Genomic DNA, 27,724 nt, shown 5'->3' on the forward strand with positions numbered 1-27,724 from the left:
TTACATTTCCCTGATGATGAGTGACGTTGAGCATCTTTTCATGTGTCTATTGTTCATCTGTATTTTTTCTTTGGAAAAATGTCTATTCAGGTCCTCTGCCCATTTTTTAATCAGATAGGATTTTTTGGTGTTGAGTTTATGTGTTCTTTGTATACTTTGGCTATTAACCCTTATCAGATATATCATTTGCAATTATCGTCTCCCTTTCAGTAGGTTGTCTTTTACTGCTTTCCTGCACTGTGCAAAACTATTTTGGTGTAGTCCCAATCATTTAATTTTGTTTTTGTTTCTCTTGTTTGAAGAGACATAGCTAGAAAAAATGTTCAGCTGATGTCAAAGAAATTACTGCATACATTTTATTCTAGGAATTTTATCATTTCAGGCCTCACATATAGGTCTTTAATCCATTTTGAGTTTATTTTTGTATATGGTGTACAAAAGCCAATTTCATTCTTCTGCATATAGCTGTCCAGTTTTCCCAACACCACTTGTTGAAGAGACTACCTTTTCCCCCATTGTATATTATTGCCTCCTTAGCCATGGATTAATTGACCATATACGTGTGGGTTTATTTCTGGACCCTCTACTCTGTTCCATTGATCTATGTGTCTATTTTTGTGCCAGTACCATACCGTTTTGGTTACTACAGCTTTGTAGTATATCTTGAAATCCAGGATTGTGATAATTCCAGTGTTGTTCTTTCTAAATAGAAATAATTTTTAATATGCTGCTCAGCCCTGCTGCTCAGTCATCCGCAAACCGTCATCCCCTCCACCCCCATCATCACACACACACACACACACACACACACACACCACACACACACACACACACACAACCTAGATTACTTTGCCACGTTCTGAGGGATCAACTTCAGACAGCATTTTCTAGCCATGTTCAGTCTTTCTGGGACATTTCCTGAAGTCCTTTCTGCTCCTGGTCAACAGCAATGGGACTGGTATCTCCTCTTCAGTTTTTCCAAAGCATCTTGCTCACCTTGGGAATGCTTCCCAATGCCAAGCTTATTTTGGGAGCAGTATGGGTTCAAGCCAGACTATGCTTCAATCCGAGGTCTACCATCTTTGAGTTTACCAAACTCGTGCCTTATTCTGCACCAAAGAAGTAAAAAGAACAGCCCAACAGTAGAGGCCCCTGGCTGCTTTTTATTTATTTATTTATTTTTACTTTTTATTTATTTATTTTTATTTATTTATTTTAATTTTTTAAATTTTAAAATTTTTAAAATTTTTAATTTTTTTACCTAAAGCTGCTTTTTAAAAAAATATTTATTTTTTATTTGAGAGAGAGAGCACGCAGTGGGGAGGAGCAGAGAAAGTCTTAAGCAGACTCCCAGCTGAGTGTAGAGCCCAATGCAGGGCTCCATCCCTATACCCTGAGATCACAACCTGAGCCGAAACCAAGAGTTGAACGTTCAACCAACTGTGCCACCCAGGCACCCCATAAGGCTGCTTCTTTGATGGAAAAAAACCCTCATCAGTTGGTTAGGGAAATGACCTTGTTAAGATCTTGGGTGACTTTTTTTTTCTCTGAACCTCAGAGTAGACAATTTGCAATCTTAGAAAGTTACATCCAAAGCAGTAGATATATTAGTTACTTTCCTAACTAACCATTTCTTAGTGTGGTTTCTTAGTGCCAGAGCTGTTTACAACCCTGTCTTTATCTCATCCTCTGACTTGCAGAGTATTTGACATTCTTTCTTGAGATGTTTTTGGACAAAGCCATGAGTGTCAGGTTTTCCCCAAAATATATTTATCCTGTATCTATGTCAGTGCCATGTTTTCAGAAAATAGATGGATGATATTGATTCCCTATAATTTTTCTTTTCAGCCAGATTTAAAAGATCAGAACTTAATTGTGAACATTTGGGGAGTAAAACTGCCATTTTTATATAGATTTATTTATTTTAAAGAGAGAGAGAGAGCATGGGTGCACGTGTGCATGCGAGCAGGGCAGGGGCAGAGGGAGAGGGAGAGAGAGAATCTCTAGCAGACTCCCCACTGAGCACAGAGCCCAATGCAGGGCTTGATCCCACCATCCCGAGATCATGACCTGAGCAAAAATCAAAAGTCGGACACTCAACTGTCTAAGCCACCCAGGAGCCCCCAAACTACCTTTTTTTTTTTTTCTAAGCAAACTGAAGACACTCAGATCATCCTAATGCAGTTAGCTTCCTGCCATCCTAAGTCCCTTCTAGACACTTCCTCTTTCCCCACCCCCTTCCTTAGCCTCAATCCTCACAGGATTCCTCCTTCATGAAAATCTGTAATTCTGTCTTCAAGTCAGAGCTCCCTGGGGTCTACAAAAAGAAGGCCCTCCTGCCTGGGACTCCAAACGCTCTCCCACATCCCACCTGAAAACTGCCCAGCTTAGACCCCGAAGTCCTGGCTAGGTGTCCAGTGGTCTCTTGGAGAGGCTGCACACCCCCATCTGGCTTCACCTCTCCCCGGACTTTGGTCTGTCTGAGCTAACTGCCCTCCACCCGCCTTCAAGTCTTCTTGATTTTATCACGGGTCAGTTATCCTACCACATTTTGGACTTTCCCCTGCACTTAGTGAATCCAGAAAAAACTCCCCAGTGCAGTTTTCCTGTAAAAACAGCCTCCTCTTTATTCTGGGCAGAATTTAGAATAATCACAGCATTTAGAGCTGAAAGAAGCCCGAGGGAGCATCTACTTCCAATCCTAAGGTTGTACAAATTTGGGAAATGAGAGTCAGAGAGCTCAAATGGCTGGTTGACTCTGCTGCTCCGTAAATAAGAAACATTTTCTGGCTTTGTTGCCCAATTTATTGCAAATGTTAAAATAAGTGTTTCCATTCATAAGACCCCCATATTTTTCTATTAGTCTCGTGTTCACAGAAAGACCTCTCAAGTCACATGGGATGTGGAGGGGAGGGGATTTCAGAATCCGTTGACACTATAATAACAGTTATTTTCCTTTTGGGTTCTCCCTTCATTATGTAGGTTCTTATTAAGACATTCTTATATCCAGTGGGGAACATCTATGTGGGTAGTACAATTTATGTGTGTTCTTTTTGGTTCACTGTGAAGCTATCCCACAAATGCTAATCATTTTGTCCCCATTCCTCAGTGGTTTGGGATATGTAGGGAAGGGTTATGTAGTTTTAATGCTTTACAGTTTGCAGACTTTTGATGGTCTGCATGCTCCCCCACCCTGATCAATGGCTTAAACATTTCTTTCCCTTCCACACTGATCAGTTATTTTTTTTTTTAAGGATTTATTTATTTGAGAAAGAGAGCACGTGCAAGCTCATGAGCAGGGAGAGGGGCAGAGAGAAAGAATCTCCAGCAGACTCCCCACTGAGCACGGAGCCCCACTGAGTGAGGAGCCCAATGCAGGGCTTGATCTCATCACCCTGAGATCATGACCTGAGCTGAAATTAAGAGTCAGATGCTTTACCAGCTGAGCCACTCAGGCGCCCCTGGTATTTTTTTTTTTTTTTTTAGCCTTTCTTTTCTTTCCTTTTTTTTTTTTTTTTTTTTTGAGAGAGAGAGAGGGAGGGAGAGGAGGGGCAGAGGGGCAGAGAATCTTAATCAGGCTCCACGCTCAGCATGGGGCGTGGGGGGCGGGGCTTGATCTCACATCCTTGAGATCATGACCTGAGCTGAAATCAAAAGTCGGAGGCTTAACCGACTGAACCACCCAGATGCCCCACACACTGATCAGTTACTGAATACTCTTTAAGCAAATATCTCTCAGCTGTGAGTGGGCAGGACTGCTGGTGTCTAGGATGACCAATTCATCCTGGTGTGCCCAGGACTTTCCCAGTTTTAACACTGAAAATCCTACATGCCCCAGAAATTTCTCCATCTTGGGCAAACTGGACAGATGGTTACCCTAAGCGCTGCCCCAGCACATTCCTACTCACTTCCCAATGCCCAGGTCATCTCAGGATCAAGATATTTATGTTCCATAGAACAGCACTGATCAATAAACTGGAAACAGGTTATAATCAAACCACTCAGTTATGCAGGTTCATCATACTGAAGACTGGTTGAAGGGTAGTGATTGAAACTGCACTATCAGTCACAAGGGCCCTAACCAAAGCAGACTGGGGCCAAGCCTACTCTATTTATAACAATTTTTCCATTGTTTTTGAGGAGAAAAGATAGAGTTTAAGGAAGTCATTTAAAAGGATAAATCAGTACACATAAAATCTGAATCTAAAACCACTTTAACCAGTGGGAGAAATCAAATGCAAAGATCTTCAATGAAGTGCAAACACAGGACATATCTTGGAGAAAAATTTGTTCCAGCATTTTAATGTCTAGGAAAGAAGAAGTGTCTGCTTTTTGGGATTGATCCAAGCCCTCTGCCCTAATGAACTGTCTAAACTCAAGTTAATGACAGGTTCTGTGGGAAAAAAGTTAGTAGGAGAGTGGATTGAATAAACTGAACACGAGTCAAGAATTTAATAGGGCTATTAAAAGTAGAAGTTGGAGGGAGCCACTGCCTATCTCTATTTTAAGACGGTTTTGTTTTCCACTTATTTGAAAATGTTCAAAAGATAAGGAGTATCTTCAAGATACAGTTCTCTGGCAGCTGCTGAATGATAAAATACTGTCTCTTAGAATCTCCAACAGACACCCTGCTGAGTGCAGATTCCCAACACAGGGCTCAATCCCATGACCCTAGGATCGTGACCTGAGCCAAAACCAAAGAGTGGAATGCTCAACTGACCGAGCCACCTAAGCACCCCAATGAATAAATCTTAAAAAAAAAAAAAAAAGTGGAGATGTTTGCTTCAAGGCCTCTTCCAGTACAATTAGTGATTGTAAATTAGCCATTGCCTTGCTGAGTAATGCTATCTGGTAAAAGGTTTGTGGTTTATTTAATAAATGAAACTGCCAAATTAAAAAAAAAAATACTGTCTCTTAATAGAAATACCATCCCCTGCAATGTCAGTTTGATGTTCAAAAGTACGGAGATGGAGGAGTTTGGAGGTAGTTAGTGTCAGAAAGGTGGCAGAAGACTATCCCAGATCTGGACAGACCTTGGACATGCAAGTTCTCTTCATGAATCTACAATCTTTTTTTTTTCTCAAAGGAGACATTTAGAAAAGTTGCATAGAAAGTCACCTATTCTGGGCGCCTGGGTGGCTCAGTTGGTTGGGCGACTGCCTTCGGCTCAGGTCATGGTCCCGGAGTCCCGGGATCGAGTCCCACATCGGGCTCCCTGCTCAGCGGGGAGTCTGCTTCTCCCTCTGCCCCTCTTCCCTCTCGTGCTCTCTATCTCTCATTCTCTCTCTCAAATAAATAAATAAAATCTTAAAAAAAAAAAGTCACCTATTCTGTTCTTGAAATTTAACAGAATATAACCAAAGATAAAAATTTTTGTTTGTGTTTTGTGTTTGGTTTTTACTTTTGTTTTTGTGTGGGCAATTAGAATGAAATCTGGGCAGTTCACCCCAGAAGGGAGAGAACTTTGCTACCCGAAGACTCCTACTTCTAGGGAAATAGGAAAAGGAGTAGGACCCCAGAAGAATGAGGTTGTGCTACGTGGCGTAGCAGGTGGAGAAGATGCAGAAGAAGGCTTCTTAGCCAGATTCACTTTCCACCACTTGGATAGACTACTCCTTTTTTCTTCTTTTTTTAAAGATTTATTTATTTATTTGAGAGAGTGAGAATGAGAGAGAGAGAGAGCACGTGAGAGGGGGGAGGGTTAGAGAGAGAAGCAGACTCCCCGCCGAGCAGGGAGCCCGATGCAGGACTCGATCCTGGCACTCCAGGATCATGACCCGAGCCGAAGGCAGTTGCCCAACCAACCGAGCCACCCAGGGGCCCTTAGACTACTCCTTTTTTTAAAAATTGGGAAACTAAGGTAAAGGGATCCCAAGAGACTTTTTCAGGGTCATGTAGGAAGCAGCAGAACCTTGGATTTTTTTTTTTTTAAGATTTATTTATGTATTTTACAGAGAGAACACAAGTGGAAGGGGCAGAGGGAGAGAGAATCACAAGCAGACTCCACACTGAGCGTGGAGCCCAATGTCGGGCTCGATCTCACGACCCTGAGATCATGACCTGAGCTGAAACCAAGAGTCTGTTGCTTAACCAACTGGACGACCCAGGCACCGCCCCCAGCAGAGCCTTGTTTAAACCCTGCTCCAAAGCCTCAGTCTTCCCCACTGTGCTCTGTATTTGTCTCTATCATAACCTTTTTATGGGGTTGTATTTGTCTCTAGCATAACCTTTTTGTGGGGTGTACCAGCAGGCTGGCACTCTGAAGAGGTAACCATTTGGATGTGGTTTGAAAAAAAAGTGTCTGAAGGGGCTGCAGTTGGGAATGAAGAGTAGCTGCCCCACCCTGGGGCAGAGTACAGGGCAGAAGAGGCCAGTGCCGCCCATGATAACAGTGACCTTGAGGGCTCCTGCCTATCCTTCGGGATCTTTTAGGTGGCAGAATGACCTCTCAAGCACAGCTGTTCTGCTTCACTGAACGTACCTAGGAAGGCAGATGGGGCAATAGTTTCCTAGGTGAGCCAAGTTTGCCGTCAGAGAGATGCCTGAAGATGTGTTGAATCATTCTTTGGTGCAAGGCATTGTTCTAAGCTCTTTTTATGTCCCGACCGATTTAAATCTCTTTAGAACCCAGGGCTCTTGGGTGGCTCAGTCAGTTAAGCAACTGCCTTTGGCTCAGGTCATGATCCCAGGGTCCTGGGATGGAGCCCTGCATCGAGCCCCTGCTTTGGGCTCCTTGCTCGGCGGGGAGCTGGATTCTCCTACTCCCTCTGCCGCTCCCCCTGCTTGTGCATGCACACTCTCTCTCTCTATCAAATACATAAATAAAATCTTAAAATAGATAAATAAATAAATCTCTTTAGAACGCTATGAGGTCGGTCTTCTTAGCACCTCCATTTTCTAGAAAAAGAAGGACACTGAGGCATATAATCCAGTGCCCTGTACTCTAACCCAGACAGTGTATGTAAGGGGCTCCATGCAGGTTTAAGGATGACCAACATCACTATTTGCCCTCATTTTACATTCCTTTATCTGCAAAGATACAGAAATTCTAGGTGATGGCAAGGACTCCAATACTGCAAAATGTGGGCCTGGAGGATCACGATTGCAATCTAGAACAGAGATCGACAAACTACAGACAGCCCCTGGGCTAAATCTGGCCCATTTCTGTACTGTCCGCAAACTAAGAGTGACTTTACATTTTTAAATGGTTGGGGAAAAAAATCAAAAGAAGACGATTTGGTGACATGGAAATTACATGAACTTGAGCTGTCAGTATCCATAAATTAAGATTTAGCAAGACACAGGTAATATTGTTATGACTACTTTCATGATGTGGTAACAGCACTCAGTGGTTGCATCAGAGATCAAAAGTCCCACAAGTCTGAAATATTTACTACGTGGCCCTTTATAGAAGAAATGTTGATGCCTGATATAGGATCATGTGGTCAACATAATTGCCTAATACTTTCAGGGGAAAATTGTTGTCATAATTGTGAGTTTATTAAATAACCAAAAGCCTCCCCTTTTATGCAGAAAAAGGTTTATTAAAAAAAGATTCTGAATAAACATATTTCACAAAAGACTTTTTTTTAGATTTTAGTTATTTATTTGAGAGAGAGAGAGAGAGAGAGCTCAAGCAGAGGGAGTGACAGAGGGAGAGAGAGAAGCAGACTGCCCACTGAGCAGGGAGCCCAATGTGGGGCCCAATCCCAGGACCCTGGGATCATGACCTGAGGCAAAGGCAGATGCTTAACCCACTGAGCCACCCAGGGGCCCCCACAAATGACTTTTTAAATAGCATCTGCAGCATGTATGCATAAGATACAGAAATACATTTATATTTCTATTCACTAGATGTTAGTACTCTGCTTCTTTTCAAAGAAAGTCTGGTTGACCCAATGTTTGCAGTGATCTTTACGGTTGTCAAACCCTTTCACAGTGACATTAACTTATTTGTTAGTTTACAAATACTAGAGGTCCTGATCGACAGTAATAAAATAGTCACCGAGCTATATGAATGCCAGCCATCCTTTTATTGAATGATTGTGCATTGCTCTGCTCCTGGAGTTTTTCTGGACCCTACTTCATCTTCTGTCCGCCACCTCTTGACGAGGGTGCCCGGTTCCCCAGTGCTACATCCCTCTTTTAATCTGTGACTCCTTATCTGTTCAGTTCCGAGTCAGTTTGTTACGATTGTGTCTAAATGAAGAGTCCAGAGGCTAAGTCTCAAGAGGGATTCAAAGTACATGACCTTTAATGCTTAAAACAAGAATGATAAACTGGCATCTTTAGGGCCAAATGCAGTCTTTGGGGGTGCATATGCATGCAGGCACTTGTGTCTTAGAAATGTGTTAGTGACTTGGTAACATTTAAAGAGTTTGGGATCTTTATATATATATATGTGTGTGTGTGTGTGTGTGTGTGTGTGTATAATTCAGCTTTCTCACTTCTCTTAAAATATCTGAAGAGTTGGCAGCACTGGTCCTATGACCAGCATGGCATTAATAGCCGGCGCTGAGCTGGAGCTGCTTGCTTTAGGCGGGACCCAGGCTCTTTGCTGCGGTCCCCACCTCCCCTCACCCTCAAGGTGTCCATGACACTTTGGCCAAGTGTTCACTGCCACTCGTGAACTTACTAGTTCTGTCTTTCCCTTCCTCCACCAGCTTCACTTCCTTTTTTCATTTACCGCCCTCTCTACGTTCCAGTGTGTGAGTCCAGTCCACGGCGTTGTGATCGTTGTTTTGGTTGCTGGGAGATCTTGTTTGCTTTCCGGGTCTCCCGTGCTGCCAAAGTGTTTTGGGTTGTCAGACTGATACCCAATGGTGTACCCTTGGCAGAGGTCAGGGGGCCCATCAAAAAGCATCACCTTGATTCTGTAGCAATAATTAAGCTGGGAGGAGCGATCTGAGGTCAAGGAGAACTATGCGCACTTGGGAAGGAGTCAGGCTTGGATTCCTCCCCTGCCCCTATGACCACCGCACCAGCATTCGCAGTTACCTCTCGTGGCCCAGTTGGGGTGGACAAAGAGCTCCTAGAACATTCATGAGAACTATGGGCCTGTGAGGGAAAAAAGATCCCACCGTGTTCTCAGAAAGCCCCAGAGTCTCGCCTTTTGCTTTCATGTTGAGCTGAGGGGATTATGCACAGTTAGCCCCTGTCTGGGTGCTGTCTCCTTGTTGGTGATGTTAAAGATTATCCTGGGACCGAGAGAGGCAGGGAGTGTGATACAAAATGTCCACATGACGACAGTTTTCAGTATGTGAAGCCAACTAGAGTGAACAGAGCAGAAATAATGTACTGGTTGGAAGTTAATAGCTTAGCCCGCCTAGTGATTTGCTAGAAGAAAATGCCTGTTCAGTTGCCACAGATACCAAGCAAAACAAACCTACCCGCTGAGCTAAGTGCTTAGCAGGCATCCCATTTTCAAGTCAGGTTTTCCATTCAAAGCACTGTAAATAAGGCAGGACAGACTATAGAAGGGTTTCTGGGGTACTGGTGTTTTGAACTGTAAATCACCTCACCCCACTCCCCACCCCATTTGCAATCTGCTTTGACTAGATCGTGATTAAAGATTTGTTGAGTTTGCTTTGGATGGGCATTCCAGCGGGGCTCCCTCTTGTGGGGTCAAGGCTCAAGGCAAAAAGAAGGAAGAACCCACAGAATCTGTGATGAGAGCCCGTGCCTCCGCTCCTCCCTTTGGCTCTTTCCTTCCCGCTCTCCACAAGTCTGCCCAAGGATGTATTTTGCAGAAAAGGGTGTGGCTCTAACTAGAATAAAGGGAAGTGAAGGCATCCAAACGGACAATTCAGTTCTTCCCTTCCCATAGCCGTATTTCTACTTTTTGTCTGGGCCAAAGGGGGCTAGCGATGGGGGAGAAAAGAATGGGATTTAACCTCCCCTCGTGTTCAGGGGGAATAAATCAACCCAGTGGAAACGTTTCTCTTTTCCATTACTAAGAACAGAAGTCAAAATATCAGTTCATTCACACGGTAAGAAATGTTGGATATTTTTCGAAAGAGAAATGACAACAGTAACTGGTAATGCGTATTGAACACGTGATCGTATACCCAAACCCTCAACAAGAGTCATTTACTGTTCTTCACCACCGTGCGAAATGGGAACCGCTGTAATTTTTCCATCTCACAGAGGAAGAACCTGGGGCTAAGAGAGGTTAAGTAACTTTAGCGTGGTCTCTCAGCTGGTCACTGACCAGCGGCGGTTTGAAGCCAAATAGACCGGCTTCAGCATCTGGACAAGGGAGCTGCAGAGTGAAGGTTTCTGGCTTCAGTCCAGCTGAATGACTTTGGAAAAAAAAATATTCTTCTTGCCTTCCATTTTCCTCATCTGTAAAATAAAGGGCCGTGTTAGATGATCTTTGAGTCTGTTTCGAAATCAATACCCGTCACCTCCAAGCCACTGTTGTCATTCATTAGCTCCGTGGATTATAGTAAGCTAAGGGGGGTGTGAGATAGGAAGGGGGCAGGGAGATTGCCACATTATACACCAAACACTTTCCTAACAGAGGTAACTGCTCCAATGGCCACAGTGCCCAGACAGGTAGGAAGGCTGGGTGACTGCGGGCTGAGAGGGGTGCAGGCCACTTTTAGCTACCATTGTGGCTGCCACAATTGATTTTTTTTTTTTTTTTTAGCTGGATGAGTTACTTTCCCCCAGAAGCATCCTTACCACCCTCCTAAGTCTACAGCGCACTCCACATTTGCTGAGTGCTCCAGGCACCTGCACAGATGAGCGATGACAACCGCTCTGTAATGTGACCAGACCTGCTGGGCTTCCAGTCCTGCCTCCCCTGAATTACACTGACTGGTACTTCCAGGAATTTTGCAGCAGCCCTGAAGCCTTTGTTCTTTCTTCAGAGTTAAGGAAGTGGGAGAGAGGGGGCTGGGTGGGAAAGAGACTTCTTTGATTTGTATGAAATGACCTCAGATCGGAAGATGTCAGACTTTCGAAAGACCAGTGGCAAGTGACTCCATATATTGTAGATACTGCCGTGTTAGGAGTTGAAGATATCTGAAGCTCTGTGTGAAAATGGGAACCAACTTTCTGGGAACAATGACTATCACCTTTCCCTGTGGCGTGCAAACGAAAGTGTGTTTCTTTCATTTATGTCATCCACACCGACCCTTTAATGTTACAAGTCACTGCTAGGTTCCTTCTGCCCTCATCCCATGCCCCAAGAGTGTAATTCTTTTTTCTCTCTTCCCATACATAGCCTACACAAACATGTATAGGCTATGTAACACCACTGGAAACGGATTTAACCCAGCTCGCCACAGACTCTTTGGCCGCTGATGATCTTTTACCTACGCCCATTACAAGTGCATTTTTTCTTTATCTGTGTCTGTGTGCCCAGAGGTAGAAATAACACTGAAATGCAAAAGAGGGGCAGAGAAACGGGAAGACGAATAAAGCCGAGGGGCAGAAGTCCTAAATGTTGTGGTTTGCAAGGCGGGCTGGCAGGTTGCGGGGCGAAGCAGAAAAAGTAGAAGCACTTACTCTAAATGGCGAGGAGGAGAGAGCTGCAGAAGAGCCGGGAGATCAGATCCGAGTTGATGGGATGGAAGGGGGGCGGGGTGAGGCGAGGGAAACTCAGCCCCTGTGAAAAGGACCCGTCAGTCCTTTCCAGAACGTAATTTGCTAAGATCCGCCACTTGCATTTCGTATGCATAGGGGGAAGGCTTTCCGGAAGCGGGGCTGGGCGGAGAGGCGCTGCTGGCCGCTCGGGATTCAGCACCCGGGGTCCGAGAAAAGCGGTGCGAGCTAGGGCAGCATCTCTCGTCCGGCCCGCGCCGCAGAGGATGGACGCCACGCCGGAAAGGACAATAAATGAGGATTGAAGGACTCAAGCCCTCTGGAGAAGCTTGCCGAAATTCAGGACTGGGAAGAGAAGCGGTTCAACCTCTTCACACTTGCGGGTTCAGGGACTGGTCATTTCTCAATCCCTGGAGAGAGAGTCCTTCCTCAAGGAAGTGAAAATAATGAACTTTTGGAGGTACTGCTTTTTTGCTTTCACTGTGTTCAGTGGGGTTATTTTTGTGATATTTTATAATAGCCCGTTACACCTGCCAAAGAATTTCGGGACGCTGAATAGCTCCAGTCACAGGTATTTTAGAATACATGCCTGTGATTACGCCTTAGAAGATAAGTCCACTTTTTTGTGGGGAAAGACCTTGCCATCACCTTTGGGGAGTGTCCCCTGTAAGGACTACCTGATCCAAAATCACTACATCACCAGCCCCCTGTCGGAAGAAGAAGTTGCTTTTCCTTTGGCTTATGTCATGGTCATCCATAAGGACTTTGATACTTTTGAAAGGCTCTTCAGGGCTATCTATATGCCCCAAAATGTCTACTGCGTTCATGTGGATGAGAAAGCCACAGCTGAGTTTAAGGAATCTGTGTGGCAGTTACTGAGTTGCTTCCCAAATGCTTTTGTTGCTTCCAAGATGGAGCCAGTGGTCTATGGGGGTATCTCCAGGCTCCAGGCTGACCTGAACTGCCTAAAAGACCTCGTGGCGTCCAAGGTGCCATGGAAGTACGCCATCAACACGTGCGGGCAAGACTTCCCCCTGAAAACCAACAAGGAGATAGTTCGGTATCTGAAAGGCTTTAAAGGGAAAAACATTACCCCGGGGGTGCTGCCCCCCAATCACGCAATTAAGCGGACTAAATTCGTCCACCGGGAGCATATAGGCGAAGATGGCTCCTTTGTGAAAAATACAAATATTTTGAAAACCTCACCTCCACATCAGCTGACCATCTACTTTGGCACTGCCTATGTGGCCCTTACCAGAGAGTTTGTCAACTTTGTCTTCCGTGACAAAAGGGCCATTGATCTACTACACTGGTCAAAAGATACTTACAGCCCCGATGAACATTTCTGGGTGACACTTAATAGGATTCCAGGTATGTGCTGATATCCATTCCAATTTTTTCTTATTCATAGATTGAGTTCACTGACATACAACGCTTCTAGAGAACAGACTTGTTTGAAATTATTTGAAAAAAAAAATTTAATGCTTAGAAAACTATTAGTCTGGTTGCTTTTTAGTGACCAGCTTAGTGCCAACTCTCTTGTAACTGTGCGGTATAGTGATATAAGAAGTATGCAAGAGCTACAGGAGCTCTGGCAAAGCTGGCTTTGATCTTGTATCATGTAGCTCGGTCGTTTGTTTGTGCGTGTTTTTTTTAATTGAGGTGTGATTGACATATACTAGCTCAGTCTTGTGAATGAATGCTTTTCATGTCCTTGATAAGCATAGCCATAGCATGTTGAAATTGATTTTTAATAAGCATTCTAGAATTTATGACTTGAAATAGGTGGTGTTTCTTTCAGAGCATGTCACACAGTACCCCATTCATCCTCCAAGTCATTGCTCAAAGTCGGTGGGGCTGTTTTTAGAATCTGTGAATCTTCTTTGGAAGTTGATAAATTGTCTCTTCAGTTAAATGTCTCTAATCTAAGACCTGATCAAGTTACCCAGGTCTCAACCAACTTGGTTCAACAAAAACAGTCTGATATTTTGTTGTCGAGAAGAATGGGTAAAATGAATTGGAATCCCCAGAGTTGATCAACAGCTGGAGGTGATCCAAAGTAAATTTTCAATTTCGAAGTCACAGATTATTGGAAATTCCACTTTGCGGTCTCTTGATTTCATAGACTGGGAAGTCTTTTCTGTTGTTTATGATCATTTGGAAAGGGGTCCGAGGTATGCCAGGCCACTGTAGGCAGAAAACAGCTCCAAATTCCCTCTTGGATTCAGGACTGAGTTTCTTTTCAAAATTCTGTTTTCCGTGTGTTGTCTGAGAACACCTGTGTGACCTGTAGCACCTGTTCCTGGTGATGTACCAATAAACGAGTTTCCACTGTTGTGACAGCATGGCTGTGGGTATCAACCCTGTATGAGGGTGGTCCTATCCCTGCTCTTACATGGAGTATTGTTACCAAGGACACATTTGAGTGATGTTTCAAGCTACCTTCATAGATGAAAGTACATTCATAGCAGCGACTCTTTTCTCAATTACTCGGTGTTCCTAAGAGCCAAGTTGGAGTGGTGGTCACAAAGTCTCCTCAGGGCAGAAAGAGGACAGGCAAGGTGACTGGGAACAGAGACATACTCTGTCCTGTGGGCTACTAAATTGTCAGATCACAAAGACTTGTAGGAGCGGGAGTAAACCAACACTTACCAGAGTGTAGTGAGTGTTCATTCTTCTTGTTTACAAATGACTATTTTAAACACATGTAAGTATGCTGCAGGTGGCATCTAATACTATTTTGGTTGATATAGTTTGCTCCTATATGCTATATGTTCTACATCGTTTCTTTCAAGGATAAGAAGTAATCATTGTTATCCTCATGTACAGAGGAAGAAAAGGAGGCTTAGAGAAATTGAAGTAATATGCTCCTCTTTACACAGCTTGTCCAAGCAAAGCTGGGATCTAATCCTGGATTCGTGTGACCTGAAGTTTGAACTTGCACCAGGAAAGGAAGGAATAATCATTTCTTCTTTCCTATATCTAAAGCAAATTCCCGGGGCACCTGGGTGTCTCAGTCGGTGAAGTGTCCTACTCTCGATTTCAGCTCAGGCCATGATCTCAGGATCCTGAGATCGAGCCCTGCATTGGGCTCCAAGCTCAGTGTGGGCTCCAAGCATTGGGCTCCAAACTCAGTGTGGGCTCCAAGCTCAGTCTGCTGGTCCCTCTCCATCCCCCCTGCTTGTTCTCAAGCACTCACACGCTCTCTCTCTCTCTCAAATAATAAATACAATCTTTAAAAAAAAAAAAAAGTAAAGCAAATCCCCTGCAGGATTCCCGAAAGGGGATAGGGTAAGGATGGGGGAGGGGGGGCAGAACAGTGGAAGCAAGCTCCACCTGACCACTTTAAGCTGGAAATAAGGTTAGCAGGAATATGGAGTGCTAGTGTGTGTATTGGAACACAGTGAACATGCTGAGGCTTAGCAGGGCCACTGTGCTAGCTGGAGTCATGGGAAGTTGTCCTTGCCAGAACTGATTGCCAACCCCACACAGGCTTCTGTGCCAGTTTCCTCAGTCGCCCTCTGCAACAGGCTTTGGTCGGCCTCTTCCTCCTGTGAGCCAGTGGAAATGGGAGGTGTTCTTCAGTTAATGTTCTTACAAAAGGCTGGTGAGGGGAAAAGCAACCAGGCTGAGACTCTGAACCTAATCACTGTGAAGTATCTTGAGGACTTTGCCTTTACAATGAGTAGAAGTCTTTTTTTTTTTTTAAGTAATCTCTACACCCAACTGGAGCTCGAACTTACAACCCCGAGATCAAGAGTCACATGTTCTACCGACAGAGCCAGCCGGGCGCCTCTTGTTCATTTTACGTATACTGTTTTTAAGTTTACCACAAAAATACACAGAAAAAGAAAAATGATCTTTATTTTAGGCACCCTATTGTTCATGAGAAACACAGGACTACTGGATATGTTATTTATTTACATAGATCATTATGCAGATATTTAGGAAGCTCATTTTAATTTAAATGCTTAAGTTTTTCTTATTTGGAAGCATTTTATAATCTGGACTCACACCATTTGGTGGAACTAAGTCTCCAGGGATCTTCGCTTCCCAGAACGCAACAATGGCAAGTGCACACAACTCTCAGATAGGTTAGTACAATGCTTGTTTCCTTGCTTCAAGCTTTGCAGTGGCTTTTCATTATCTTGAGGATCAGGTTGAAGTTCTTATGGTGACATGACCTCCATGACCTGACTTCTCCTTCCCCTTACCCTTCCCTGACCCATCTCTCTACTTCCTTTTTACTTGATGCCTCAGACTTCATGTTCCAGCAACTCCTTAGTCCTACACACTTTCCCAATTTTCACTTAATTTGGGGGGGACGGTCTTTGGGATATCCCTCCTACCATCTCTATCTAACTCCGATTCATCCTTTAGAATCCACCTTGGATGGCACCTCTGGAAGCCATCTCCAATCACCCACCTCCCAGATAATTGGTACTCCATCTCTGGGTTCTCCTCTACTCAGTGCCACAGCTGCCGGCATTGGATCATAATTTCCTGCTAAGTGCGTATCTCCTCTGCCCTACCCCCTCAGTGTTTGGGTTCCTAAGGGTAAGAAATAGGAGGACCATCTTTGTCTTCCCCATCACTACCCCACACTACCACCTACCACCGTGCCTGACTTGAGGATTTGTAGCTTGCTGGATGGCAGTGGGGTAGGTGTGGGGAGGGGCTAGATAGTTACGAGAAGCTTCGAGGGATGTATAAAAGTGTCCTGTCTCTGGGTGGGGTGGGACGAATTTTCAATAGTAAGGATTAGAGAAAGAGGAAGTAAGATACTGCTTGGAGGTGTCATGCCACAATAACGAAGTCCCACAAATGGTATCAGTAAAGAGAAAGAGAAAGATACCAGAAAGATGTCGTAGAATTGGCAAGCCCCAGAGTTCCAGCTGAAATGTCAATAGGGCAAAGTTCCTCCTTAAAAAATTCTGGTTTCCAGGTAGCCACCCTGGGCCCATCACGCATTCGCATCTGATTCCAGGAGAAAGCACTGGTACCCCATGTGGGCGCCTCCAGTTAGTTCCCACCTTACTCGCACCTGATTTGAGTTTCTCCCACAACCTGGCACCCACCCAGCCCTGCCGGTGGTACTTCTTCCTGACCTACTCACCGTTCCTGCAGTGGGCTTCTACTGCCATAATTTGGTCGAGGCTGCCTCTTAGCTACAGGATTAGGAAAAAAAAACAAAAACCCTGAGTATAAGTAAATGAAAGGTTAGGGAAAGACAACAATAGAAAGAAAACCTGAAACATTTCTCCAGGTGTAGCTCCCGGCAAATGTAAACAGTGAGCCATTGAGAAACTCTGTGTTCTCCACGAAAGGTTACCAGGCCCTTAAATCTGGGCGGGGCTGGCTCAGTCCCAGTTTTTTTTCAAAGTATATATTGTATGCTCTGTACATCAACCTAAATTTAGAAGTCAGTTTCTAGAACCACAAAGGATGCATTCAATCATGCCGACTGTACCAATGGCTGAGAATTAGAAACACCGATGGCCTGGTGGAGTCCTGTCGTCATGAATGTCATTAGAACAGTCAGGTCTACGAGAAAGCTGAGTTTGTGTGTGTGGCCAGATGACAATCCACACTGGATTTGGAGGTAAATTCTGGTTGAAGGAGAAATTATATAAAGCAGAAACTTCCGTGGGTCCTTATCCACTTAACAGTTTTAAAATGATACCACTTTAGGGGCGCCTGGGTGGCTCAGTTGGTTAAGCGTCCGAGTCTTGATTTCAACTCAGGTCATGATTTTGGGGTCATGAGATTGAGCCCCTCATCAGGCTGGGCGTGGAGCATGCTTAAGATTCTCTGTCTCTCTCCCTCTGTGCCCGCCACCATGCATGTTCTCTCTCTCTCTCTCTCTCTCTCTCAAAAAAATAAAATAAATAAAATGTTGCCACTTTTGTATAGCCAGATAATACCAAATACACATAATAAATTTGGACATGATTTTTCAAATATTATGTCAGTGATTTGGGCCTTATGCCCTGTTTTTCCTCCATTAGAAAAGGGCTCCAGGCTCTTCTCAGGCCAGTAATTTGGGGAAGATTTATGATTTACAATTTATCCTGACTCTTGAGTACCTAGACTGATAAGTTTATATCATAAAATGGTGAGCTCTGGTAGAGAAACCTTAGGCAAGTTGCCTACTATTTAGATAATTAAGTTCTGCTGAAGCCGTAGGCTTCAGTTGAAGAATCATTTATGATGCCTTCAGGCATTGGCTGTGCTGTAATATTTGGATCATCTTTCCTGGAGAATCTATGCCCAAACATTCTTTGCTCCCCACCCCTGTGAAGGAAAAAGTCCGGAAACACTGCTCTTAATTAGCTTTTAATTCCTAATCTCTAGAACAACATTATGCAAGGCAGAAAAAATTGGATTAAAGTATATATGAAGATTTAATTAAATATAAATACCATTATGATTGGTAAATATTCACTGAGCTTACCATGACTTGAATTCTGGCGGAAAGGATTAATGTAGCTACCATTTCAGAACTGGCGAGACCATTTGTCCAACATTCTTTCAACCTGCCATCACTGTCTACAAATTGTATAAGACAAGTATTTTCTAGAAGCCATAGTTGCCTTTTTTAAACAGAAACATAATATTGCATTTCAATGACTCTTTAAGCAACAACATAAAATGTTTTGTGTATCAAAACCCTAATAAATGTATGATCAATGTCAAAATGATCTGTTTAACACATATATCTCTACTCTATTCCTCTGAACCATTACAACAGCATCTCCTTCCATCCGCCTTTGAGTCCACACAATACTATGAAAAGGACTCCGGAGCCAGACAAAGTTGGAAGTCCCGGATCCTATTATTTGCTAACTATGTGGTAGTGGCCTTAGTGTATGCTGACCCTCAGTTTACCCATCTGTGATGATGGGAAAAATAAATAGCACTTAGTTCCCAGAGAAGTTATAAGTATTAAGTAAGATAATGCATATAGTGCAGTGGTTCTCAGCCAGAGCCCCAGAACCAACAGGGCCTGTTGACACAGATTGCTGGACCCTCCCCCCAGAGTTTCTGATTCAGCAGGTCTGGAGGAAGCCCCAACATCTGTATTTCTAACGCACCCCAGCTCCCATATTACAGCACAGCCAATGCCTGGAGGCATCATAAATGATTCTTCAATTGAAGCCTACGGCTTCAGCAGAACTTAATTATCCTAATGCTTTTGTCTAGGAGAACCGCTGATCTAGACCCTCTCTTATGGAGACTGGCCCACGTATAGATTTGCAGCAAATGTTCGTTCTGTTGATTTCCATCAGAGACTCTCCTTGACTGAGAAAAAAAGGCAGCCACCAGGACAAAGGAAACTGAGGGTATATACATAGGAAAAGCCGGACCGGTGGTGGTTGCATATAGAAGGTGTTGTAAAGGTGGTGTGCAAAGGGCTGGTGGGAAACTATTCCTATTGAGCAAATATCCCCTGGGCTCAGGAATGAGGCAAACCCTCTGATGAGTTTTAGCTTTGTCCTTATTAGCTTGGTGACCATGGGTAACTCTAACCTCAGATACCTCATCTATACAGTCCTGATAACAACAGCTACTTAATAAGTTGTTCTGAGAGGGGCACCTGGCTGGCCCAGTTGGGCAAGTACAGGCTTCTTGATCTCGGGGTTGTGAGTTTGAGCCCCATTTTGGGTGTAGAGATGACTTAAATAAAGCTTACCCAAGAATTAAAAAAAATATAAGTTCTGAGAATTAAATGAAAAAGTTGAGTGTCATGAGTGACAGGATAAGTGTTTATCCACTTAGTAATATGAATATGTATAAAGAAAACCTTAATGTGGTCTAGAGTTCCTAAACTAACTAGATCCTCAAGGTATTAAATACAATTAATTTAAATATCTTTTTACTATAAAAGCATGTCTACACTTTGGCTCCACCACCAAGTACAACTGGATGTAGATATACCCAGAGAAAACCAGGAGGAAGTATAGGAAAATGTAAGTAAATTTCACATGTTGGGATGGGCACTTATTCTTTGTAATTTTGATTTCCCTTAATGTAATTGGTATAATTTTTGAAACTAAAACAGCTCACTTTGTCCTCACACGAATATTGCTGGGTGTGTATTATCCTTAAGAAGTGTTTCCTTAAAAATCCAAAGGATGTCAGTAGTGTCTTCAGGACTTTATTTTTGTGAACACATCAGGTGAAAGGAATTGGGATTCATAGGTTGCTTTGTTTTCTGAAAGCATACTGTGCCCCAGAAGGGACTTACGTAGTATTTGTTTAGAATATAATATAATTTCTCAGAAAAGGAAATCAACACAGCCAGGACCTGAAAAAAAATGAGAACTTTTTCACAATCATTCTATACAGATTTTCGCTGGCGCAGCCACATCCTTCCCATTTTGGGTGTTCAACTTCCTCAAAGTTAAAACAAATGTTACCCCTCCTAGCTACTTACACAGGGATCACTTATAAACCCTAATACGAAATTCACCAACACGCAGCTCCATTACCCTCTTGTGCCCATCAACCAGTTTCTCCAGCTACCAACATACTACACAAACCCAAAGCCAGAAAACAAAATTTATGAAAAATCTTTGAATTGACTCTATAATTTTCAGACAGGAGTAGCTTCCTCTTTTCACAGGAAATATAAAATTCCAGTAGTCCAGGCTGAGGCTTTCTGCATATCCCATGATAATGATCTCCTGAAAAGTGAAAATCTTTTTATCTGACCTAAACTTTTAGGATCTATGACATCAACCAGATTGTGTTTTCTTCTCTCCGCCCCCCCCTTTATTTTTAATGGACAAAGCTGAATCTACAAACTCTTTAAGCCTTAGAAAGCAAGGGTCAGAATGATGCTTGTTATGTTACTAGGAATAGTAAAACTGATTTAGTGGGATAGACCCTTCCATGTGCAGTGTTTAGAGATACTTTTGTTGATACTGAATATCCACTTCCTCAAAACAAAACAAAAAAAGGACAAATAGACAGTCTGTTTTAAGAGTCCCTGTATGTTGACTGTGGAAATGACACAAGGATATTTCACTTTCAGCTATATATTAATGTATTTAACATGACCACTGGTTCTCGCAGACCCTTCTCTTTTTTTCTTTTTAAAGATTTTATTTATTTATTTGAGAGAGAGAGAGAGAGAGAGAGCATAAGCAGGGGGAGCAGGCAGAGGGAGGGGGGAGGAGCAGGGTCTCCGCTGAGCAGGGAGTCCGATGCGGGGCTCGATCCTGGGACCCTGGGATCACGACCTGAGCCGAAGGCAGATGCTTAACCGACTGAGCCACCCAGGCACCCCGAGCCTTCTCTGCTGGGTTCAGTCATCTTGTTAATTTTTCACATGTGTGATTTCATCTGAGATTCCCCGGGTTTCAAGCTTCCGAGCTTTGCATGAGGCTCCTCTCATCTTGCAGGACTGTGTGGAAGGACGAATTTCAACGTTGGCATCCCAGCCTCATCAGTTAACAGCTGGTCTGACACTGGGCAAGTTTACTTTACCAACCTAAGCCCCAGTTAATTTTTGGTTTTAGGAATTTAGAGAAAGTTTGGAAGGTATTTGGGAATTTATTAAAAAGTAAGATTGTGTATTGGGCAGTTCTGATTCAGTTTCACTCCCCAATATATAAATATGTAGAATAATGCATTTCACAGCAGTGGCTCTGACTTGCTAGTATTTCTTTTCAAAGATGCTTGTAAAAGAGCCAGAAGAATCTTGAGGTGGCTCTAAGGAGGAGAGTTTTGGATGACCCCAAAGGACACTCAAGAATTAAAACAGCAGGGGCGCCTGGGTGGCTCAGTTGGTTGAGCTTCGAACTCTTGATTTTGGCTCAGGTCATGATCTTGGGGTCATGGGATCAAGCCCCATATCAGGCTCCGAGCTGGGCGGGGGAGTCTCCTTGAGATTCTCTGTCTCCTCTGCCCCTCACTCTCTCTCACCTTCTCTCTCTTTCACTAAAATAAATAAGTAAATCTTAAAAAAAAAAAAAAAGAATTAGAACAGCAGTTTGTGGACTTTGAGTTTTTTAAACACTTCACACTGCACATCTAAAAATAGTAGAATACTAAACAAATGGACAGTAAGTGTTACGAGCCTGGTGTGAATGTTTTATTTTCCTTTTTATAAGTTCTTCACACTCCAACCACTGGACCACATAAGAAGGGCCAATGACCTAGATATACACACTGCAAAATTATCTTCTTGCCTCTGTTCTAACCTCTGTCCTTGTATGACCCTAGGTAAGTCACCTAACTTCTCTGGGCCTCAGGTTCCTCCTCAGTAAAATGAAAAAAAAAGTGGGCTGGGTGATCTCAAAAAAATTCTCCTGCATTATTTTGCTTTAACTCTGGAGCATGCAGTGGAAGGAGCAAAAATTTTACACATTCATTTACCTGCTGGCTGATCTTGAGCAGTTTAACCTATCCTACGTGGGCCTCAGTTGACTCATCTATAAAATGGAGACAATACTAGCAATTTATAAAGTGATGGAGAAGGTAGCTCCCAGTTCAGCCTTTGTTGATTGTATGACCATTTCCATCCTGCCTTTTTTCCAGTATAGGATTACTGGAACAATGGCTTCTGGGCAACGAATTTCTCTCCTTGTCACAGTCACCATGTCTATATTTAGATGCCAACTGCCACTCCTGCCATGACTTAATAAAACTCAGGCCAATCATCATAGGCAGTGGGTGTGGGTGATTTTTGTGCTGTAGAATTCTAACCAAATGAGGATGTTAGTTACTGAGTACTAACACAATAACCCCATTTGCCTAGCTGTCTTAATAGAGCACATATCTCCTGGTTTCTGGAGAGTATTTTCTGGGCACGCCCATAAATATTGAGCTAGATGAAGGCTAGTGTAATATATAACTGTGGGGGAGGGGAGGAGGCCCTCTGGAGCCAGACGACTTGGCTTCAAATGCAGTTTTGCAGATTTCTAGTGTATACAATTTGAGGCAAATGATGTAATCACTCTGAATCTCAGTTTCTGTATTTGTAAAATGGGGACAATAATAGTACCTACTATTGTAAGTGAATTATGTGTAGTAGTACATATCAAATGCCAAAAATGGTGCATAGTGCCTGGTAAGTATTAACAACTGTTAGGTTTTTGTTTTTGTTTTTATTCCACCCAATTGTCCTCATTAAGAGACAACAGGAACTGGAAAAACACAATTTTTCCATGATGCAAAGGCTTCTGAGATTACTACAAAGGATCTGGAAGATTTTCTGGATCTCAGACACAAAATCAGCTTGAATTTCCCTCTCCCCACCAGCTTCCAATACTACTTTCCTATGTGGGGAAATGAGAGGAAAAGAGTAACTGATAGTATGACAGTGGTTAGTGAGAGTATTTGTCTCACGTGCATCATTTTTTGGTGGGCAAGTTCATGCTTAGATACGAAGAAACTCAGGTGTCCAACAACAATCCTGTGTCAATGTTGGCATCTTGACTCTTGAGGATACCTGCAATTTCCAGATAACCTGAATCTCCTCTCTGCCCCAGTTGAAAAAAAAAATGCAGTATTGTTTCCACCAGAATGAGGGGGCACCTGAACCAGGTTGAAACAGCGTATCTCAGGAAGGGGCATCTGGTCCATCTCCCTGTCCGCTTCCATCCATTGTGTCCCAAGAAGGACACGTGGAGTGAGGAGTGTGCCAGATGAAAGACATGGCCTCATTTACCTTCAGAGCCCTCCAGTGGCCTACATGGAATTGAGAACTGTGGTAGAATGAGGAATGTGGGCACCCTTCCCTCAAAGGGGAGGGGGTTCAAACCATGGCTTCTTCTAGCTTGTGATTTGGGCAGATCCCTTCAATTCTTCAAACTCCCATTTTCTCAGTCAAGGAATGATACTGCTAATCTCATGGTGGTGATGGGAAAGGAAGCACGTGTTATTAAGAAATGGATCAAGTGTTAACTCTTAACTCTACTGTAACTCTATAACTAGTAACTTATAACTCCAGCCAGAACTCTAAGGCCCGTAATGCCACTCCTGACTCACAGAAGGTGCTCACTGAATGTGGTTTTGGGGATAGGTTTTGTTTTTGTTTTTGTTTTTGTTTTAAGTGGACCATGCAAGAAAGAGTAAAAACTTAGAATGGCTATTTCAAGAAGAACAAAATGACTTTGTGAAGTGACATGGGTAATTTCGTTTTGGAGTTGGAAGGGATATTCCCATCATTTAGGTTTAAAGAAACCAAGTCCAGGAAGGTGAGGTGATTTGTTTGGGTCACCTGATTTAGCAGCTGAACTGGGTCACGACGATGGGACTTCTAAGTCATAATATGATAGTTTGTCTATTTAGTGCTTCTCACAATTTATTTCTGAAATACTCTAGATTTTGGAGCAAAAGGGCGGTAACATTTTGGTATGCATGTTATCCAATACTGAAAGATAAGTTTGAATGATGAGATTCTATAAATTTGTTCCAAATTCATCAAAAAAGGTAGTGAATTTCATTCATATTCCTCAAATGAAAATTTTTTATTGGTATACTACAAAATGGAATTTTTCAATATATCCATTTACCGTGAAGGAGACCTATTCTCTTATACAATATTGTTGAATTTGAGGAAGCTTCCTTTTTTATTTTTAAATTCATATGCACTTTTTGGTGTCTAGTCTCATGTGTTCTGACAGTTGCATAGTGTCATGCATCCACTACCACGTTGGCAAATCCTGACGTGTTCTCTATCCACTGGTTTTGCCTTTTCCAGAAGGTCATAAAAATGGAATCCTAGAATATGTAGCCTTTGGGGTCTGGAAAAGCAGTTTCTTATTCAGCCTCCTTAAAAATCTTAATGAATATGGAGGGCCTGTGTGGCTCAGTCGGTTAAGTGTGTGCCTTCGGCTCAGGTCATGATCCCAGGGTCCTGGGATCGAGTTCTGCGTTGGGCTCCCTGCTCCTTGGGGATCCTGCTTCTCCCTCTGCCTGGAATAAGTGTTGTGGGTTCCAAGGTGAATATGATGGTTTCTTATAGACCCTCTGGCATCTTAATAGCTGTTGATAATTGGTTCCATTTAGCAGACTTTTCCCATATTATTTATGTATTATTTTCCATAAATAATAGAATCAATTGGAGCTTTTATTATTTAAAAAAAAAAGCATGGTCATTTTTAGTAATATTCACCGGGGTAATAAACTAAAAGTAAATACAGTATGTAGTTATATCATTACTAAGCTTCAATTTGGTAAGCTTTTGTTAGCTTTGATTTGACGGTAACTGTGATTCAGAATACAGACAGTCCCTGACTTAGGATGGGTCTGGTTCTACTCCCAATTTTTCAACTTTAAGATGGTGTGAATGTAATTCGCATTGGGTGGAGATGGTACTTTGAATTTTGAATTTTGACCTTTTCCCAGGCTAGTGATATGCTGCCCTCTCTCATGGGACTTAGCAGCCAGCTGCAGATCCCAGTGAGCCCTGCCATCAACAAGCACATCACAGCTGAGGTGCTGACAAATTCTGTACGCAGACAGCCATTCTGTTTTTCACTTTCAGTACAGTGTTCAGTCAAATTGCACGAGTAGTCAACACTGTATTATCAAATAGGCTTTGTGTTAGATGATATTGCCCAACCAAAGGCAATATGGGTATTCTGAGCATATTTGAGGTAGGCGAGACTAAGTGTTGATGTTCGGTAGGTTAGGCGTGTTAAATGTCTTTTCAACTCGATATTTTCAACTAACAGTGGGTTTAGTGGGACTTAACCCCAGTGGAAGTCAAGGAAGATCTGTAAACAGTAGGAACATCACAAGCTTAATTTCACTTTTATTCCAGAAACACATGTGACAGATTCACAAAACTTCCATCGTGAGTCCTTTCACTAAGTCATACGAGAGCATCATAATGAGCACATCCCAACATCCCAATATGACCTCTTATCAGAACTCATTTGGGGGGCGCCAGCTGGTTCAGTCGGTAGAGGATGTGACTCAACCTCAGGGTTGTGCGTTCAAGCCCCACATTGGGTGTGGAGCCTACTTAAAAAACAAACAAGACTCATACAGAAGAAGAGTTGTCTAGGTTTGTAGATGGCCTAAGAGTTTATCTTTTACTATAAATTAAATGTATTAGTCATTGGTCTTGATCTAAAAATGTCCATAATTCAGAGTTTCTAAAATATTGAAATAACTATCATACAAATGAGAACACCAGTATCAAGTACTTCAGAATCAGGGCCCAGAAACCTGAAAGCTGGAGACCCAAAACCAGCACTGTGATCCCAAGGATGACCCTGGGCAGAAGAAAAGGGGCCAGGGCAAGGAACTGAAGGGGCCAACATTTCTTTGAAGTTTCATGTTTTATTTTACAAATTTATAAAAATACACATTCTTACACATCTACAACTTAAATTTTTATTGAAATACTACATAAATATAAAACTGCACTTATTGGAATTGATCACTGAATTTTCAACTGATCCTTACCTGAGTAACCTGCACAAGAAAATATGTTACTGCTAATATACCAGGAAACCCTTCCAGTCACTTCCAAGAGTGACAACCATCCCCACCCAAAAAATTACTTTTGCCTGTCTTTGTGTTGTTATTGTGACTTCTAACTGTAACCCAGTGCTTTTTATCCAAATGTTTAGGTTCAGATGTTCCCAGAAGAAATGCTAGGCCTGCCCTGTGACTTTCTGTATTTCTAAAAACTGCAAACTCCATGGCATCGGGGCTGGGGGATACCCATATACCAGGGGCACATCCCAAGACTCTTTCTCCTGTGTTTCTTCTCTTTTGAAAGTTTATTTAGATGTTTCTCATATTTTGCAGAAGAAGGGTATAAACAGAAGAACTACTTCTCCAGTTCTGTATAAAAGATTGCTTGCTATAGATAGGCACTTAGTTCCCAGAATTAGCAACCTTTATATATACCCCAGTACATGCAGCAACAAATGGAACTTACCACTGACCTTTAACTCTTTTGGACCTGTCTTGGGTTGAAAATAGGGATTAAAATTAGACAAGAGTCCTAAGCAAGTATGGTTTTTATTTGGCTGCTTTTACATGGAATTGGAGGGAATGTTTTACAACTTGCGAATGAATTCTTGATTTACGTCCAACTGGGTGTAGCCTGGTGCCTTGTTTTGAAGGTGAAGAAGGCACTATGTACTGGGCAAGATGAAAATTTGTCTAATGGATTTGTTAAGAACCTTTTTCCAGATAACCAACGAAGTAGTACAGGGCATGCAATGTTCTCTTACCTCCGATAGGGAATGATCCTGACATGAAATCCCTTATCTTGTAATGGAATGAGAAGGGAGTCAATCTGGTAAATGCTTTTATTTGAAACAGTCACGTAAAATCTAGGAAATGCTACTTGAAGTGCATATACTTAATTGAAGCTGTAAACAAACACATCTAAACAAATAGGTCACAGAGGAAATTACAGTACTTGATGTTCATGTGCTCCAAATAACAACAGAATCACCCGTTTCTAGAATCTCTAAAAATGTAAGTCCTAAGGAAACAGTTTTTGAATTGATAAACCTATGAAAGTGGTAAACTTGTACATATGGAGTGCCCAGACTCATTTAAAGAAACCCAATCCATCTCTCTCTCTCTCTCTTTTTTTTAAGAGAGAAAGAGAACGAGAGAGAGAGAGAGCATGCACGCAAGCAGGGGAGGGGCAGAGGGAGAGAGAGAGAGGAAGAATCTTAAGCAGGCTCCACACTCAGCCACGGAGCCTGTCCCAGGCCTTGATCTCATGACCCTGAGATCGTGACCTGAGCTGAAATCAACAGACACTTAACGAACTGAGGCACTCAGGCACCCCAACAACCCATATATCTCAATGGTAAAAGCTGCTTGTGAAAGGTTATTTGCAATCTATAATCCAGTATAGGTCAGTCAACTAGTTAATAGCTATGTTGAAGTCTTAAGGGGACATGGAAGTATTTATTTGTATAAGAAGATGCTTTATGAAAAAATGTGTTTTTTTATTCTTTTTTTTTTTTAATTCTAGTGTAGTTAACATACAGTGCTGTATTTGTTTCAGGTGTACAATCGAGTGATTCAGCACTTCCATATATCACCCTATCACGACAAGTACCCTCCTCAATCCCCATCACCTCTTTCACCCATCCCCCCACCCACCTCCCCTCTGGTAACCATCTGTTTGTTCTCTATAGTCAAGCGTCTGTTTCTTGGTTTCTCTCTCTCTTTGCCTATT

At 42.7% G+C, this 27,724-nt stretch overlaps 1 protein-coding gene across 9 annotated transcripts in view; it reads left to right on the top strand.

Moving 5' to 3' along the window:
* GCNT2 (glucosaminyl (N-acetyl) transferase 2 (I blood group)) overlaps positions 1-27,724 on the top strand; it is an 89,672-nt gene that overhangs the window by 40,485 nt on the left and 21,463 nt on the right. Inside the window, exon 1 of one of the 9 annotated variants that reach the window (XM_027601712.2) lies at positions 10,668-12,921. The exons of 5 other annotated variants lie outside the window; for them this stretch is intronic. In XM_027601712.2, coding sequence (XP_027457513.1) covers positions 11,997-12,921 — 925 coding nt within the window. In that variant the 5' untranslated portion in view covers positions 10,668-11,996. Of the gene's footprint in view, positions 1-10,667; positions 12,922-27,724 lie in introns of those variants that run through there. 3 more of the 9 variants (XM_027601713.2, XM_027601714.2, XM_027601711.2) reach the window with 3 other exon arrangements.

Source organism: Zalophus californianus, chromosome 7 (assembly GCF_009762305.2).
Source record: "Zalophus californianus isolate mZalCal1 chromosome 7, mZalCal1.pri.v2, whole genome shotgun sequence".
In the NCBI taxonomy this organism is placed as follows: Eukaryota; Metazoa; Chordata; class Mammalia; order Carnivora; family Otariidae; genus Zalophus; species Zalophus californianus.